At 38.9% G+C, this 13,599-nt stretch overlaps 1 protein-coding gene across 1 annotated transcript; it reads right to left on the bottom strand.

The window, feature by feature from the left end:
- Positions 1 to 1,219: 1,219 nt before the first annotated feature.
- On the bottom strand, positions 1,220 to 8,577 carry LOC137937057 (uncharacterized protein At4g28440-like). Its single transcript, XM_068782091.1, has 3 exons — positions 8,435 to 8,577; positions 6,493 to 6,727; positions 1,220 to 1,806 (listed from the first exon to the last, which is right to left on the bottom strand). Exons 2-3 carry the CDS (start codon positions 6,713 to 6,715, stop codon positions 1,616 to 1,618), a joined length of 414 nt encoding a protein of 137 aa, XP_068638192.1. The 5' UTR covers positions 6,716 to 6,727; positions 8,435 to 8,577; the 3' UTR covers positions 1,220 to 1,615.
- Between the last annotated feature and the right edge of the window lie 5,022 nt (positions 8,578 to 13,599).

Raw genomic sequence — 13,599 nt, forward strand, 5'->3', positions numbered from 1 at the left:
AACTCGAGTTGCTCTCCCTGTTCAAATTCAATGGAGGGTTGGAGTTGCCCGGAAGCCATTGTTGTCCTGGAAGGGAAGCATTTAAAGGGAAATAGAATTCATCAAAAAGGCTAACAAGCAAACTGAAATCCACGACGGACAATTGACATTTTAAGAATCTGCTTCTAGCTAAAACCCAGAAAGAACAAACGTAGGCTATTCGTGTGTTATTTTTCTCAACTTCCAGTCAACAGAAATTTATGAAAGATCTAACTAACAAGCTTCTAGTTCCAGTACTGGTTCGACCAGTGACTCTTTTTTTTTTTCTAGGGGAGAGTTTCCGTCCACACATGACAGTCACCATTGATTCGCAGATAATACAAGATATCAATTAATTAAGAAAGGCATAATTGAATCCAGGTTGGTCGAGAAGCTAGAACTAAGAAAAACCCATATTTCTGTTGGGTTCAGTAACCAGTGCTTGTCAGTAGCAGAAGCTCCGCCATTATAGAGCAGGTCATCGTCTAGATTCACGTGGTGAAAGAGATACATGCGTCGTGATGCTTTATTTTATCAGAGAAAGAGAGACAAGGGTCAAGAAATACAGAGAATAATCTCTTATAATAAGCGAGAAGGATAAAATGTAGATTAATTAGAAGGAGCTGAATCCTTGTATTTTTATCGATCTTCTCTACACTGCTCACTTTGAACTGGACTCAGATACATCAAAGAGAAGGAAATGATAGATCCGGAGTAGGTGAGTGGACCCTAGAATCGTGTTGGAAACAGCTCATCCCTGACCAGTTCAGATTGATCCCTTCATCAGTTGCTCAATCTTTTGAAGAGGGCCTGTCCTACACTGTAAACAAATTGATTCTGGAGCTGGAAAACAGGTCTATCATTTATGTTTCTGTAGTCCTACATTAAATTACTCGATTGTTTTGCAGATCCTCCTATATTCAACTAAAATTTCTATCTGGACATGCCCTAGATTTATCGATATCTATTAAGAATCCGATTTAAATCTAATAAGCGTATAGATTTATAAATTTGTACATAAGTATGATTCTTGATAATAAAAAAAATTGAATAAACAATTCTTGAACTTTGATAAATTGCTTTCTATAAGAAGAGACTTGCATGGATAAAGCCACCCACAAATTTCAGCAACCAAATTGAAAAAAAGAAAAAATACAGACACATCAAAGGAGAGAGAGGGCAGCCACTAAAAAGCAAGAAATATGGGTAAAATGAAAACTGCATTGGATAATATCATATCTGATGAACCAAAGCAACCATCTGGTAGATACCAATATTTAAAATTCCATAAGCATCTGATACAGCAAATAAATTACTCAAGCACGAGTTCTAACAGGTAGACTTGCAGTTTCTTTAATCCGGCACGAAAGCAATCATCATTAGCAAAGTGAGACTTCGGACCGATCGGAATTTTGTCCACATGACCATTGAGCTTTGCAAGGTACGATCGGCCTCCTACTCTCGGTAGCTTCTCATGACTGTAACCTGTTTCACTAGCTGACCAGGAAAAAAACAGAAATATCACTTGCAAACCTCAAAAAACCAATTTTGCTTTTTGTGCACTAGTAGTAATAGAGGGAGGTCATTCGTTCACTGGTTACTCTTCCACGACATTCACCAGCTCATATTCCACCAGTGACAAGTTATTTTCTTCCTTTACAGTGAAATCAGCAGGGTCTGTAACTTCAACACGGCCCCACTTGTCCACAGCAAGCCTCATGGATCCCTTGAACATATCAATCTTCGCATTCCGCAGAATCACACTAGTGTCGGGCTTCATCTTGTCCACTGCACACAGCACACACAACAAGTACTGCTTTATATGGCCACCCGTTTGAAATGAGATCAGTATAAAAAAACAGTATAAAAAAACTCAGAAGCATAAGCAAAATGCCTATTATATGCAGGGGTACATGGTGTAGTGTGTAAAATATAGCTTAGCCAGATAAAAAAACCACTTCAAGTATCCCAAAATTATAAGGAAAATAAAAAAGCATAAAAAACAAAAGGTGGGCCATAAAGATGAGAAATCATGTCCGCAAGGCCATCCAATTCCATTCATAAGATTCAGTGCTTACTGAAGGAGAAAGATAACTGCAAACTATCAACAAAACTAAAAAAGTACCATAAAGTCAATTTAAAGAATTAGTTTAAAGAGCATATAAATTATCAAAAAAAACAAGAGGAATGACTTCAGAAGTTCACACGCTTCACTAAAAGGTTAAGCCAAGATTATCAGACAACTTCACTTTCTGGTTCAACCAATGGATAAACACCAGACATTTGGACCCAACTGAGAAGCCCTAGGCTCTGGCATAAAACAAAGCCAACAACTTTCTCTAAAATTTGAAATAACCAGGCAAAAGAGTCTTTTTCCTGTTACTGACCATCAAATGACTGTTACCTCTCTTTGGGTTTCAACAAATGGATAACCACCAGCCATTTGGACCTTACCTGGAAAGCCGTAGCCTTCAGCATAAGAGAGAGCCAACAAGCTTTCTAAGATCTGAATTAACTCGGTCAAGGGTCTTTTTTCCTACCATCAACAATCCAATGGTTAAACACCCTTAAATGGGATGGAGTTGTAGGATTATGAGATGATCTGATCTGAAGCCATGTTCAGTCACTTGCTGAGCCGAATTTATTACTCCAAGTAGACCAAAATAACAAATTTGGCCCAGATTAAAGTTTGCAACTGAAAGAGGCTGGTCTCAATCAAATCTTTAGCACAACAATATAGCAACTCCAGCACAAAAATAAACCAACAAACTCAGATAAATATAGTGTGCAGCATTCAGGATCAGAATGGATATTATAAAGGTGCTGGTATTTTTTCTTTAAAATGCAAAAAAAGGTGTAGAAACTTCAACAACCATTTTTTTGAGAAAGGGTACTTTAACAAAAGTTTGACACTCCAAGATGAACATTAAGAGGAAGACTTCCCACTTCATAATTTAACGTTTCTTCAACATAACAACAGCAGGGGTATGATCCAGAAAATGAGGGCCAGGAATGCAATGCTGCCAGAAAGGATGAATCAACTTGAGTGAAAAACAAAGCAGACCATTTAACACAACCCTTCTTCGTTTGATCTCTCCTTTCTGATAATTATGTTGCTTGGGAGTGTCTTCAATTAATATCTTTCTGTCATCTTTAAAAAAAAGGAAAAAACAAAGATCCTTTTCTCTCTTTTTCTTGAGTGTAATTTTGATGCTTAAGGGATACAGATCAGAACAAGCAGCTATGATCCAATAGCTGCAAGCAGCAGAAGCATAGATCCTGCCTATTTTAAGGAAAATGAAGATGCTCAGAATGAACATGGTGCACATTATTACTAACTGCACCAGCATAATAGAGCTCTAGAGACAAGAAGCTCTCAAGAACATTTTGATAGACATGTTTTTTTTGAAAAAAAATAGAGTACATCTTTGCCTTCGACATCATTTTTTTGTTGGCTAAAAATTTAAGGATCTCACGGCACTCATCCTATTCCATGCATGCAATGAGTAGTTCATGCAGACATTTCAGTTAAAGATTATTTTTCTTCAGCTGTAGTGACTTCCAAAGTCACAGTCCAGAAGAGAAATGTGGTGAAGTGCAAGGCCAGAACAATATCAGCACCAAGAAGGGGTTCAATTATTGGGCTTCGACTGATAAAGAAAACAAGTGCAACAACCTCTTTTGATTCTTTATGTTGAACATGACGTATTGAGAACGGAGAAGGATCAGTGGTATTGAGTATAGAGAAAGACACATATAATAGAATACTGGAACCAGTTTCACAAGTTTAGGTAAGTAGAGACGATTCTCAGGAACTTCTAAACAGAAGCATGTCAGCTCACTTTTGAGTAAGAACTTAGAACAATAAAGCATTCAGGATAGTTTTCAACAAATGGTCACTGATTTTGTCAAAAAAAAAAAAAAAAAATTCAACCATCCCAACTCAGGGCCGTGAAAACTCAGCCAAAGATTAGGCTGAACAAGGGAAGAATATACTGAAGACTGTTGACCATTCTACCTTTTTAAGAACAACAGAGTTCACCATACTGAATCACACAAAAATCACAACAAAGATGAAGTGAACCACATTGGCCACAAATACATCATATAGGCACTCAACCTACACCTCATTTAATAACATACTATGACGGAGTTCATTCACTTAAAGCTGTTCTAAGGCTTTTCATAGGGTGTTCAAATAAGTTGGAATACAACTACATGTCACAACTGCAAAGCCTGAATGAAATCTGTTTAGATCACATAGCTCAAATGTCCAATGATCATTCGTCCAATTAGTTTGATGAAACCCCAACCAAGGGCCCATTTAGAGGTATTAACGCAGACAGTGAAAGAAACCTTATTGGATTATGTGGGTAGGAGAACCCTCACATTGAACTAAACAAAAATAGATGATAAAAAAAGCTGAGGGAATGATACTAAAATCAGCTTTACCTACAACTTCATATGTCTTATTCCTCAATCAGTAGCTTAATTAAGGCTGCAAGGTAGATTGGATAATAGGAAAAGTGTTTGCCGAAATTGCATACAATTAAATATCTATAAATCAATACCTGTAAGATCAATAAAGAGAAAATACAGTCAAGGAACAAGGAAGTCTTTTCTTAAATTCCCTTCTGACAAAAAAATCTTGTTTTGGTTCCAAATATCTTTTCTAAAAAAATCTAGGCATCAGTAAGCTGGAATATCCATGGGATATGCACAACTTTCCTGCATAGACCAAAGAAAATGGTCTGACACTTTTGTGATAACAGGACATCTTTGATCCAATTATCTAATTGCACCAAATGCATATTGAGCCTACAAGCAAACCTACGATGTGCAAAATGAGTGTAGATATGCAAGATCTCATTAAGGCAGGGTTTGTTGTACCTCTATCAGCATAACAAACTAGAAATTGCCTATGCAAATCAGAATTTTAGATATTATTTTTCCTCTTAACTGTATTTGGTCTCATGTTCCTAGATCAGCTAATTCATCTTAGCTTTTTTCCAGCAAAACAAGGGATCTCTTTCCAATCTCTTGTGGTAATGGGAGATCAACTTGCCAAGCCCTTGTCGTTAGATTATTGGCTTTTGCCGTGAATAAAATTCACCTTTCTAAAAAAAATAAGTCATATCTTCACTACACCGGTGTAAGCTAAACTGCAAAGGACTCCACAGGAAATACAGTTGAAAAGCATAGATAGTAGAACATAATATATGACAAACAAAACAAACACAGGAATCATACGATAAATAACAATTCCATCTCAAGAAATTATGCCTTACATTTTTTACAAAAAAAAAAGCCAAATGGAATCCATCATTTGAGGCAAACAGTTGTTGATTGACACATACTCATCCATTTCCCACTAGTATTGTTAGAACGTTCTAACAAATGTTAAACAGTAATTCATACCATAAAATATTATTGATACATTATGATAATAAATTTAGTCAGAATAATCACGTCTAAAAGAGAACATAATTTTGGAAAAATATTTTTATGAAAGCTGCAGTACAATGTCCATATGATCTTATTTTTTAATTCAAATGTGGTAAGAATGTGTCTTGTAGGTACAACAACAAACAACAAATGACCCAAAAGAAATACCATAGCATATCTCCATATGAAATAATTGCATTTTTATTCCACTGAATTTTTTTTTATATTTTCAATATAAATACATCCATGTTTATTGCAAATCAAGAAAACTAAGAAGTCATAACAACAGGCGGTTGTAAATATCTAAAAATAAACAACTGCGGTCCTCCCTAAAGAAAAACTAAACCCCAAGTGTGATATCAATGCTAAGCTATGCACATTAACTTCATCTTAAAGATGTAAGTGCATAAGCAGTAGCTCCGGTGAAAATGTTTTCCCAAATGAACAGAGCAAATCATGACAAGAGAACTCCAATGGCATAAGAACAGCAATCATTCAACATGAATGACTCCACTGAAGAATAAATATGACATAAATATACTCAACTAGTCTCATGCCACAAAACCCATATCTCAATTCAAACATAATAATTTTGCACAGAAACAAGAAAGCATAACTAAATCATGGTGCCTAATCTGGATAGATAAGGTAAGGTAAACTGTTCAAACATTATAAAAAGTGGCCTCCATTTATATATGAAAATACCATAAAGTAACAACTTTTTGTTGAGATGGTTTATTCATCAGATAATGTAAAACCTAAGGCCAGAGAACAACAACACATGTCACAATTCAAATAGTTCAAGTTAGATTACTAAATAACCATTGAATGAGACTACCAAAAAATGGGTTATCCATATTGGTAAAGCCATTATTTGGTGACTAGAGCTGTGCATTTTAGCAATTCTGTCCCAAAAGTGCCCAACATCCTAATCCACCCACTACACCTACACCTGTTAAGTAGATACATATAAAGCAGTTTGGCACTTTTCAGACTATGCATCACATCACAAAGAAATAAGAATTATACCTTGATCATTTCTGGCTGTAAAGACAATCATCCCAGTTTCATCTCCAACCAGACACTCAGCAATACGCATTTGACGAACTTGGGGCCCATCAGGGCGGCCCTTCTGCAAAACCATTTTCGAACTTACCACCTTCACAATTAGGGTGTGGCCGCTAGTTCCAGGTCGGAGTTGATCCACCTTAGTAAATACAGGTTTCCTCATTCCAGGCTTAGCCTCAGCCATTTCTAACCAAACCTGTTCATTTAATAACAAAAAAAATAATTATTTATTTTTAAAATGAAAAAAGAATAAAATGTCAAATAATATTCTGATGAAATAACTAAGCCAGAGTTAGAAGAAGAATCAAAAACAAAATCATAACCGTAGGCTATAGAACAAAATTTAGAATCATAAATAAAATAATGTAACAATGCATAAATAAATGTTTTCTAAAAAAAATACAGTGATATTTAACTTTAAATCAGGAAATCATGACAGATGGATCCAAATTACGATTACTGTGGGATTACGAGGTTCAAAACCTAACAAAGAAGACAAAATACATCATTTATTAGAGAACATAATCACTGGTACACACAGTGACTGGATGCAGCTCGCACAGAGAAAAATAGAGCACAAACTCTAGCAGTCTGGCATGCTAAAAAATTTCTATAATCATCAAAGCATAAACAGGGATCCTAAGATGAATTGAGTAAGAGATCAGAGGTGGCAATGAGAAAACTAGGGTAAGTAAAGTCTTTACCTTGGTGAAGATGCAGGTATAACTACAACAGAGATTCTTTAAGAATAAGCCAACGTCTCTTTTGGGTTTAATGAGCAAATAAGCATTAGACTTTTCAATCTAACTGGGAAGTCATAGGGTCCAGCATAAAATAAAGCCAAAAAATGTTTCTATGATTTTAAACAACCAGGGCAAGATCCTCTTTTCCCAAAATTGACAGGCCATTGGTTGTCAAAGGCAATCTCTTTTTTGAGTTCAACCCACTTAATAAGCGCCAAAAATTTGGATCTAACTAGGAAGCCATAGCCTCCAGCATCAGATAAAGCGAACAAGCTTTTCTAGGATTTGAAGAAACCAGGGCAAGACCCTCTTTCCTGCAATTGACGGGCCATTGGTTGTCAAGGGGCAATCTCTCTTTTGGGTCCAACCAGTTAATAAGCACCTGACTCTTGGACCTAATTGTGAAGCCATAGCCTACAGATAAATAAAGCCAACAAGCTTTTCAAGGATTTGAAGAAACCGGCAAAAGACCCTCTCTTCCTGCCACAAGCCCATCCAATGGTTAATCGATGTACTAAGAGATTATCCTACACTAAGCTATAGGATTATATGATGTCGAACCCATGCTTCTTTGACCTGCTGAAGCGAACTTATGACTACAAATAGACCAGAATAATAAAATCATGAGGCTGGTCGGGCCCAGATTAATGATTTCACAGAAGTCTCAATCAACATCTCTGACAGAAATATACAGCTAACTTCAGCGAACGCATAAAGCAACACTCTCCATATTATCATCCAGTTTCAGCAAACAAAGCCAACCAGCTGAATGGTAAAACTGAGTTCCAGATAATAGAAACAAAAAATGAACTCAATATGCGCAGTACTTCTATGTATTAGAAAGCAAAAAATAATTTTCCACAAACAGTAATAACAGAGAGAAAATCAATAGCAAATATAGACAGAGTAGATCGCCCAGGATGGGAATCAATAGGCACCTCAACAATTATTCCATGCTCCAGTGATGGAAACAAACATTGATAAGAACGCTTGCTACATTAATTTTTAACATTTCCTAGAAAACAACAACACCGGAGGCATGACCCAGCCAATTAGGGCGGGGACTGGATCACCGGTAGAAGGGATTCGAAGGTCCTCAGATGGACCGAGTGAGAGATCAGAAACTGCGATGAGAAAACTAGAGTTCACGAAGACTTTACCTTGTCGAAGACGCAACGAGAGAAAAAAAAAACACAGGAATTCAGATTGAGAGATCTGCTTCTGTTGCCTATGAGACGGCGACCATGGACTTGGCATTTTGAAGGACGAAGGGAGTGGTGCGAAGACGTTCGATCTGAGGCATTTTTCTTTCGTCAATCAGAACGGTACACCTGGATAATATTGGTGCATTGGGCAGTAGAGAGTGGGCGACTCGACTCGTCATATCTGCGACGTGAACAGCAAGTCGCCGCATCTACCCTTCAACTATAATGTGGGTCCGGCATATGGGACCCTGCTCTGCCAATTCACGAATCAGCAATCAGAACACATAGAGCTAGTAGCGAGTCAAAAGGGAATGACTCGGGGAGTCTTTGGATGTTCTCGATATACATTAAATGTACTAAAATTAATTTTTTCGAAATAAAAAAGAGGAAAATAAAATTCAACTAATAGTAAACAAATAGTACTTAATCGTTGGTAATCTCTGGGGTGTTTAGTGGTGACATTCTTGGGGATGAGAGTGATGAACATGGTTCCCAAGTTCTTGAAGGTGATCCCTTGATGATGGAAGGAGTTAACTATGTTGGTGATGTCTCTTTTGAGGGTTGACTAACAGAGTTTAAAGAAGTCACAGTTGAAACCATTGGGCTGCGGAGCACGATCGGTAGGTAGGCAGACCAAGGGTGGCTCATTCAATTTTCTTTGTCGAGAAGGGGAGCTCGAGAAGGTTAGCAATTGTATTTGAGATGGTTGGTAGCTGGATGTTGTCGAGCTTTGGACAGTGGGAGCATTCGTCACTGAGCGATAGAGGTCACCTCATTGTTGAGACTTATGAAGTGATACGGTTGATTTTTCTTCTGAATGAGGTTGTCGCATGAAAAAACTTGTTATTGCCATCTCCTTCTAGGAGCCCTTTGTTTCCGGTGGATTCACTCACAGTGAGATAAAGAGATGGAGCGAGTTTGAAGAACGAATCTAACCTCGAATTCAGAGAGAGGGTTGATGACCATTGTCTTCAAATTTGTTATTTTGGATCGTAGGTCAGATTTTTCCGCAATGGTAGCAAGAGGCTTGCTCAAGGCTCACATTTGGAGATGAGGCTTAATATGCTCGAGTATATAGGGAAGAGCCCAGGCATTGTTCCAAAAGCCATGTGTTCTCAAACCTGAACGACTTAGGTCCCCACTGGCCAAGTTTGGTGTCAAGAAGAATCGGGCAATGATTGAGGATTTTACCCATAGAATTTGGGTAGAGCTGAAGCCATTGTCCATTAGCCAAGAAACGATCTAGCTTGGAGAGTATGGGTTTGCGTTGTTGGCAATTAGACCAGGTAAAATTCTTCCCCAGATAAGGGGATGTCTTCCAGGTCGCATGCACCAATGAAATCGACAATTAGGTAGGCAAGTGAAAGAGTGAGAATTTCTGAATTTGGAAGGGATTCAAGGTGATGGGAAAGGTAACAGGGAGTGCGTATTTAAGGAAGGGTGATAAAAGTGTGGATATGACTGAGAATTGGTTGTATTCAGAGTGGGAGACAAGACAAAAGTGTTCTAACAAGGTTGTTCAGAGGGGTTATCCATGGGGGATTGAGGCAAACATAACAAACTATTTGGATGGGGGACGTGGTCGTGTCTTGAATAAGACAAAAAGGTTGTTGTGATGTGACCCGTGTCATGCACAGGTTGACTTATATAGGGGAATTGTAGGTAGGGGTCACAAACTGTATCAGGGGCATTTGTGTAGGGAGGCAAGTGATAGAGATAAAGATAAGGATAAGAGAAGTTGAGATTGTCTCAACTTGTACTTCTAAACCCATGTAAACTTTATTAGTGATAATACTTATTATGTAAAACCTTATCCATTTGTAACCTATAAATACTTGTATTGATAAATGTAAAGTATCATAAAATATTTTATTATTCGTATTCAATATGGTATCAGAGTTTAGATCTCTCTGATTTCTCCTCCCTGGCATCGCTACAAAACCAGAGTCGTGCATCTCTTTGTTCCTTCCTCTCTACTATCACCGAACTCCTTGGTGTCACTATAAAACCAAAGTCGTGCATCTCTTTGTTCCTTCCTCTCTGCCATCACCAAAATCCGACGGAACCTCCAACAATCGTCGATGACGGCACCCGAGCCACCATCGCCGACAATCCTGAGAGCAGCACTCTTACTGGTCATATGCTTTCTCCACTACTATTTATCTCATCAACTGTTTACCTACACCCACACTTAGTCTTCTTTCACTATATTCCAAACTTTTTGGCAACCCTCTTAACTACTCTAAACTCCACAATTTTGGTTGTTTCTGTTATCCATGGCTCCATCCATACACCTCCCTCAAACTCACTCTACGTTCTTCTCCTTATGTTTTTCTAGGGTACTCTACCATTTAAAGTGCCTATTTATGTCTTGACTCCAATACCTTTCGTCTTTATGTGTCGCATCATGTTAAATTCGTTGAGTCACTTTCATCTCATTTTGACCGACCCACGTCTGACATACTCTCCCATTGGTGTTCATCTGTGTCCTTTCTCCAGATTATGATACATCATCTACAACTTTGATCCCTACGCCATTTACAAGCCCCGTTCACCACCTCACCCCACTCCACACCACACTCCCACATCGGTCGACATCATCCATACCTGCTTACTCCCCTCCCCGTGTTATTGTCACCAAATCCAAGAATAACATGTACATGCCCATCCAAAAACTGAACCTCACAACCCAGGTTCCTGCATCTGCCAACCGTGAACCCACAACCGTAAGTCAAGCTATCACCGATCCCAAATGGCGTCAGGCTATGTTTGATGAGTATGATGTTCTTGTTCGAAACGAAATATGGGAACTTGTTCCATCAGATCCTTCGTAGAATCTGGTTGGTTGCAAATAGATTTTTTATGGTTGCAGCATTGACGGGTACAAGGCTCATTTAGTTGCCAAAGGGTGTCACTAGCGCCTTGGAGTTGATTATCATGGAAACTTTAGTCTTGTTGTCAAACATACCACTATGTGTATTGTTCTTAGCCTTGCAGTAAGTTGTGGTTAGTCGCTTCGACAACTTGATGTTAACAATGTTTTTCTCAAATGTACTCTATCTAAAGATGTTTTTATGACCCAACCACCGGGCTTCATCGATCGTAATAATCCCAATTATGTTTGCAAACTTCACAAGGCCCTCTACGGTCTCAAGCAAGAACCCTGTGCTTGGCATCATGAGTTGTGTCAGTTTCTCATTACCTCGAGTTTCACCAACTCTCATGCAGACTCTTCTCTATTTTATCTCTCACACATGTTCAGTTGTGTTGTATATATTGGTCTATGTTAATGACATTATTATTACAAGAAAAAATTATCAAGTTACCACCTACTTGCTTAGAGATTCTCACTCAAGGCTCCTTGGTTTATTTTTTTGGTATTGAAGTTGTTCCTTATTCTTAAGGCCTACTTCTGTCTCAACGCCGGTATATCTCCGATCTCCTTGCTCGCACACGCATGACCAATACAAAACTTGTAGCTACATTGCTTGCCACATCATCTACACTCACAATTAGGGGTACAAGCGAAAGTCACACATGTGCAAGGGAGGGGGGGTTAGCAAGCGGCGGCGACAACTTGTCATCGGGGATGAAGGCGGCGGCAGCGACGGAAACAGAGGCGAAGAAATCGGAGAAAGAAATCAAACCGACGACGACAGAGGCGGTCGGCGGGCAGCTGTCGATGACGATAGCAGCAAACGGGAGGGGCTCGATGGTGATGAGGGGAGGAAGAATCCCCCCCCCCCTTCGTCCCGGTCCCAAATCTCGAGCCCATTCACGAGTCGGCGCGCAAGCTCAGCTCGTTAACACAAACAAGCCTTATTTGGATCTCAAACTTAATTCGAGATCCAAATAAATAGAGTCGAACCGAGCCAAGCTCGAGCCGCTCGAGAACCGGCTCGGTTCGATGCCACCCTACTCACAGTTCAGTCTGGTACGACACTCTCCGATGCATCTAAATATCGGATTGTTGTTAGGAGTCTACAATATTTGTCTCTTACTCGCCCTGACATTACTTATGTGGTAAATAAGTTATCTCAGTTTATGCATTGCCCTATTAATGATCACTGGGATGTAGTCAAGCAATTGCTACGCTATCTTTGTGGGACTCTGGATCATGGTATTGTCTTACATTGACAATCTTCTTTGTCTCTTCATGCATTCTCTAATGCTGATTGGGCAGGTAAAAATGATGATTTCACTTCAACTGGCGCCTATATTGTTTACCTAGGTCGCAATCCTATCTCTTGGAGTTCTAAGAAGCAACGGAATGTGGCTCGATCTTCTACCGAAGTGGAATATCGATCTGTTACAACCACTGCATCTGAGATCCGTTGGATTTGCTCTCTTCTTACTGACCTTGGTGTTTTTCTTCCACGACAATCGATCATTTATTGTGAGAATATCGGTGCTATAATTCTATGTTCCAATTCAGTCTTTCACTCGTGCATTAAACATGTAGCTTTGGATTACTACTTCATTTGAGAACACGTTCAGAGTGGTGCTCTTCAGATGACTCATGTCTCCTCTGTTGATCAATTAGCAGATGCTCTCACCAAACCGCTTCCCCGAACACACTTTTCTTCTTGAAGACCAAGATTGAACTCTCCTCTCGGAACTCCAGATTGTGGGGGCATAATAGAGGTAAAGATAAGTATGAGAGAAGTTGAGATTGTCTTAACTTGCAACTCTAAACCCATGTAAACTCTCTTAGTGATAATGTTTATCATGTAAAACATTATCTCTTTGTAAAGTATCTAAAAATATTTCATTATTCATATTCAATAGCAAGTTATCCAAAATGGGGTCCGCATCATTAATGGCAGGTCTACAATTGTGGGCTAGGGCCGTCATAGGTGCAAAGAGTTTGAAATTTGAATTTGGCTTGTATCTGCATGAACCATCGATAATTCGATGATCATGCAAGTTATCCAACAGGTCAAGAGTATCCCCAGATCGAGGATTTGGTGATGTCAAGTCCGGAGAGAGATCCAAAGGCCAAGGCAATTTGGGTGAAAGTGTGGGTATGCCAAAGTTTGGCAGGGATGCCCAAGATGTTACTCCATTGCCTAGGGGAATTATCTGGTTTTTAAGGAGTCCAGCCTAAGAGTATGGTGATG

This window comes from Aristolochia californica, unplaced genomic scaffold (genome assembly GCF_029961685.1).
Source record: "Aristolochia californica isolate CCGP_79_NKW_82.1479 unplaced genomic scaffold, dmAriCali1.0.hap1 SCAF_7, whole genome shotgun sequence".
Classification (NCBI taxonomy): Eukaryota; Viridiplantae; Streptophyta; class Magnoliopsida; order Piperales; family Aristolochiaceae; genus Aristolochia; species Aristolochia californica.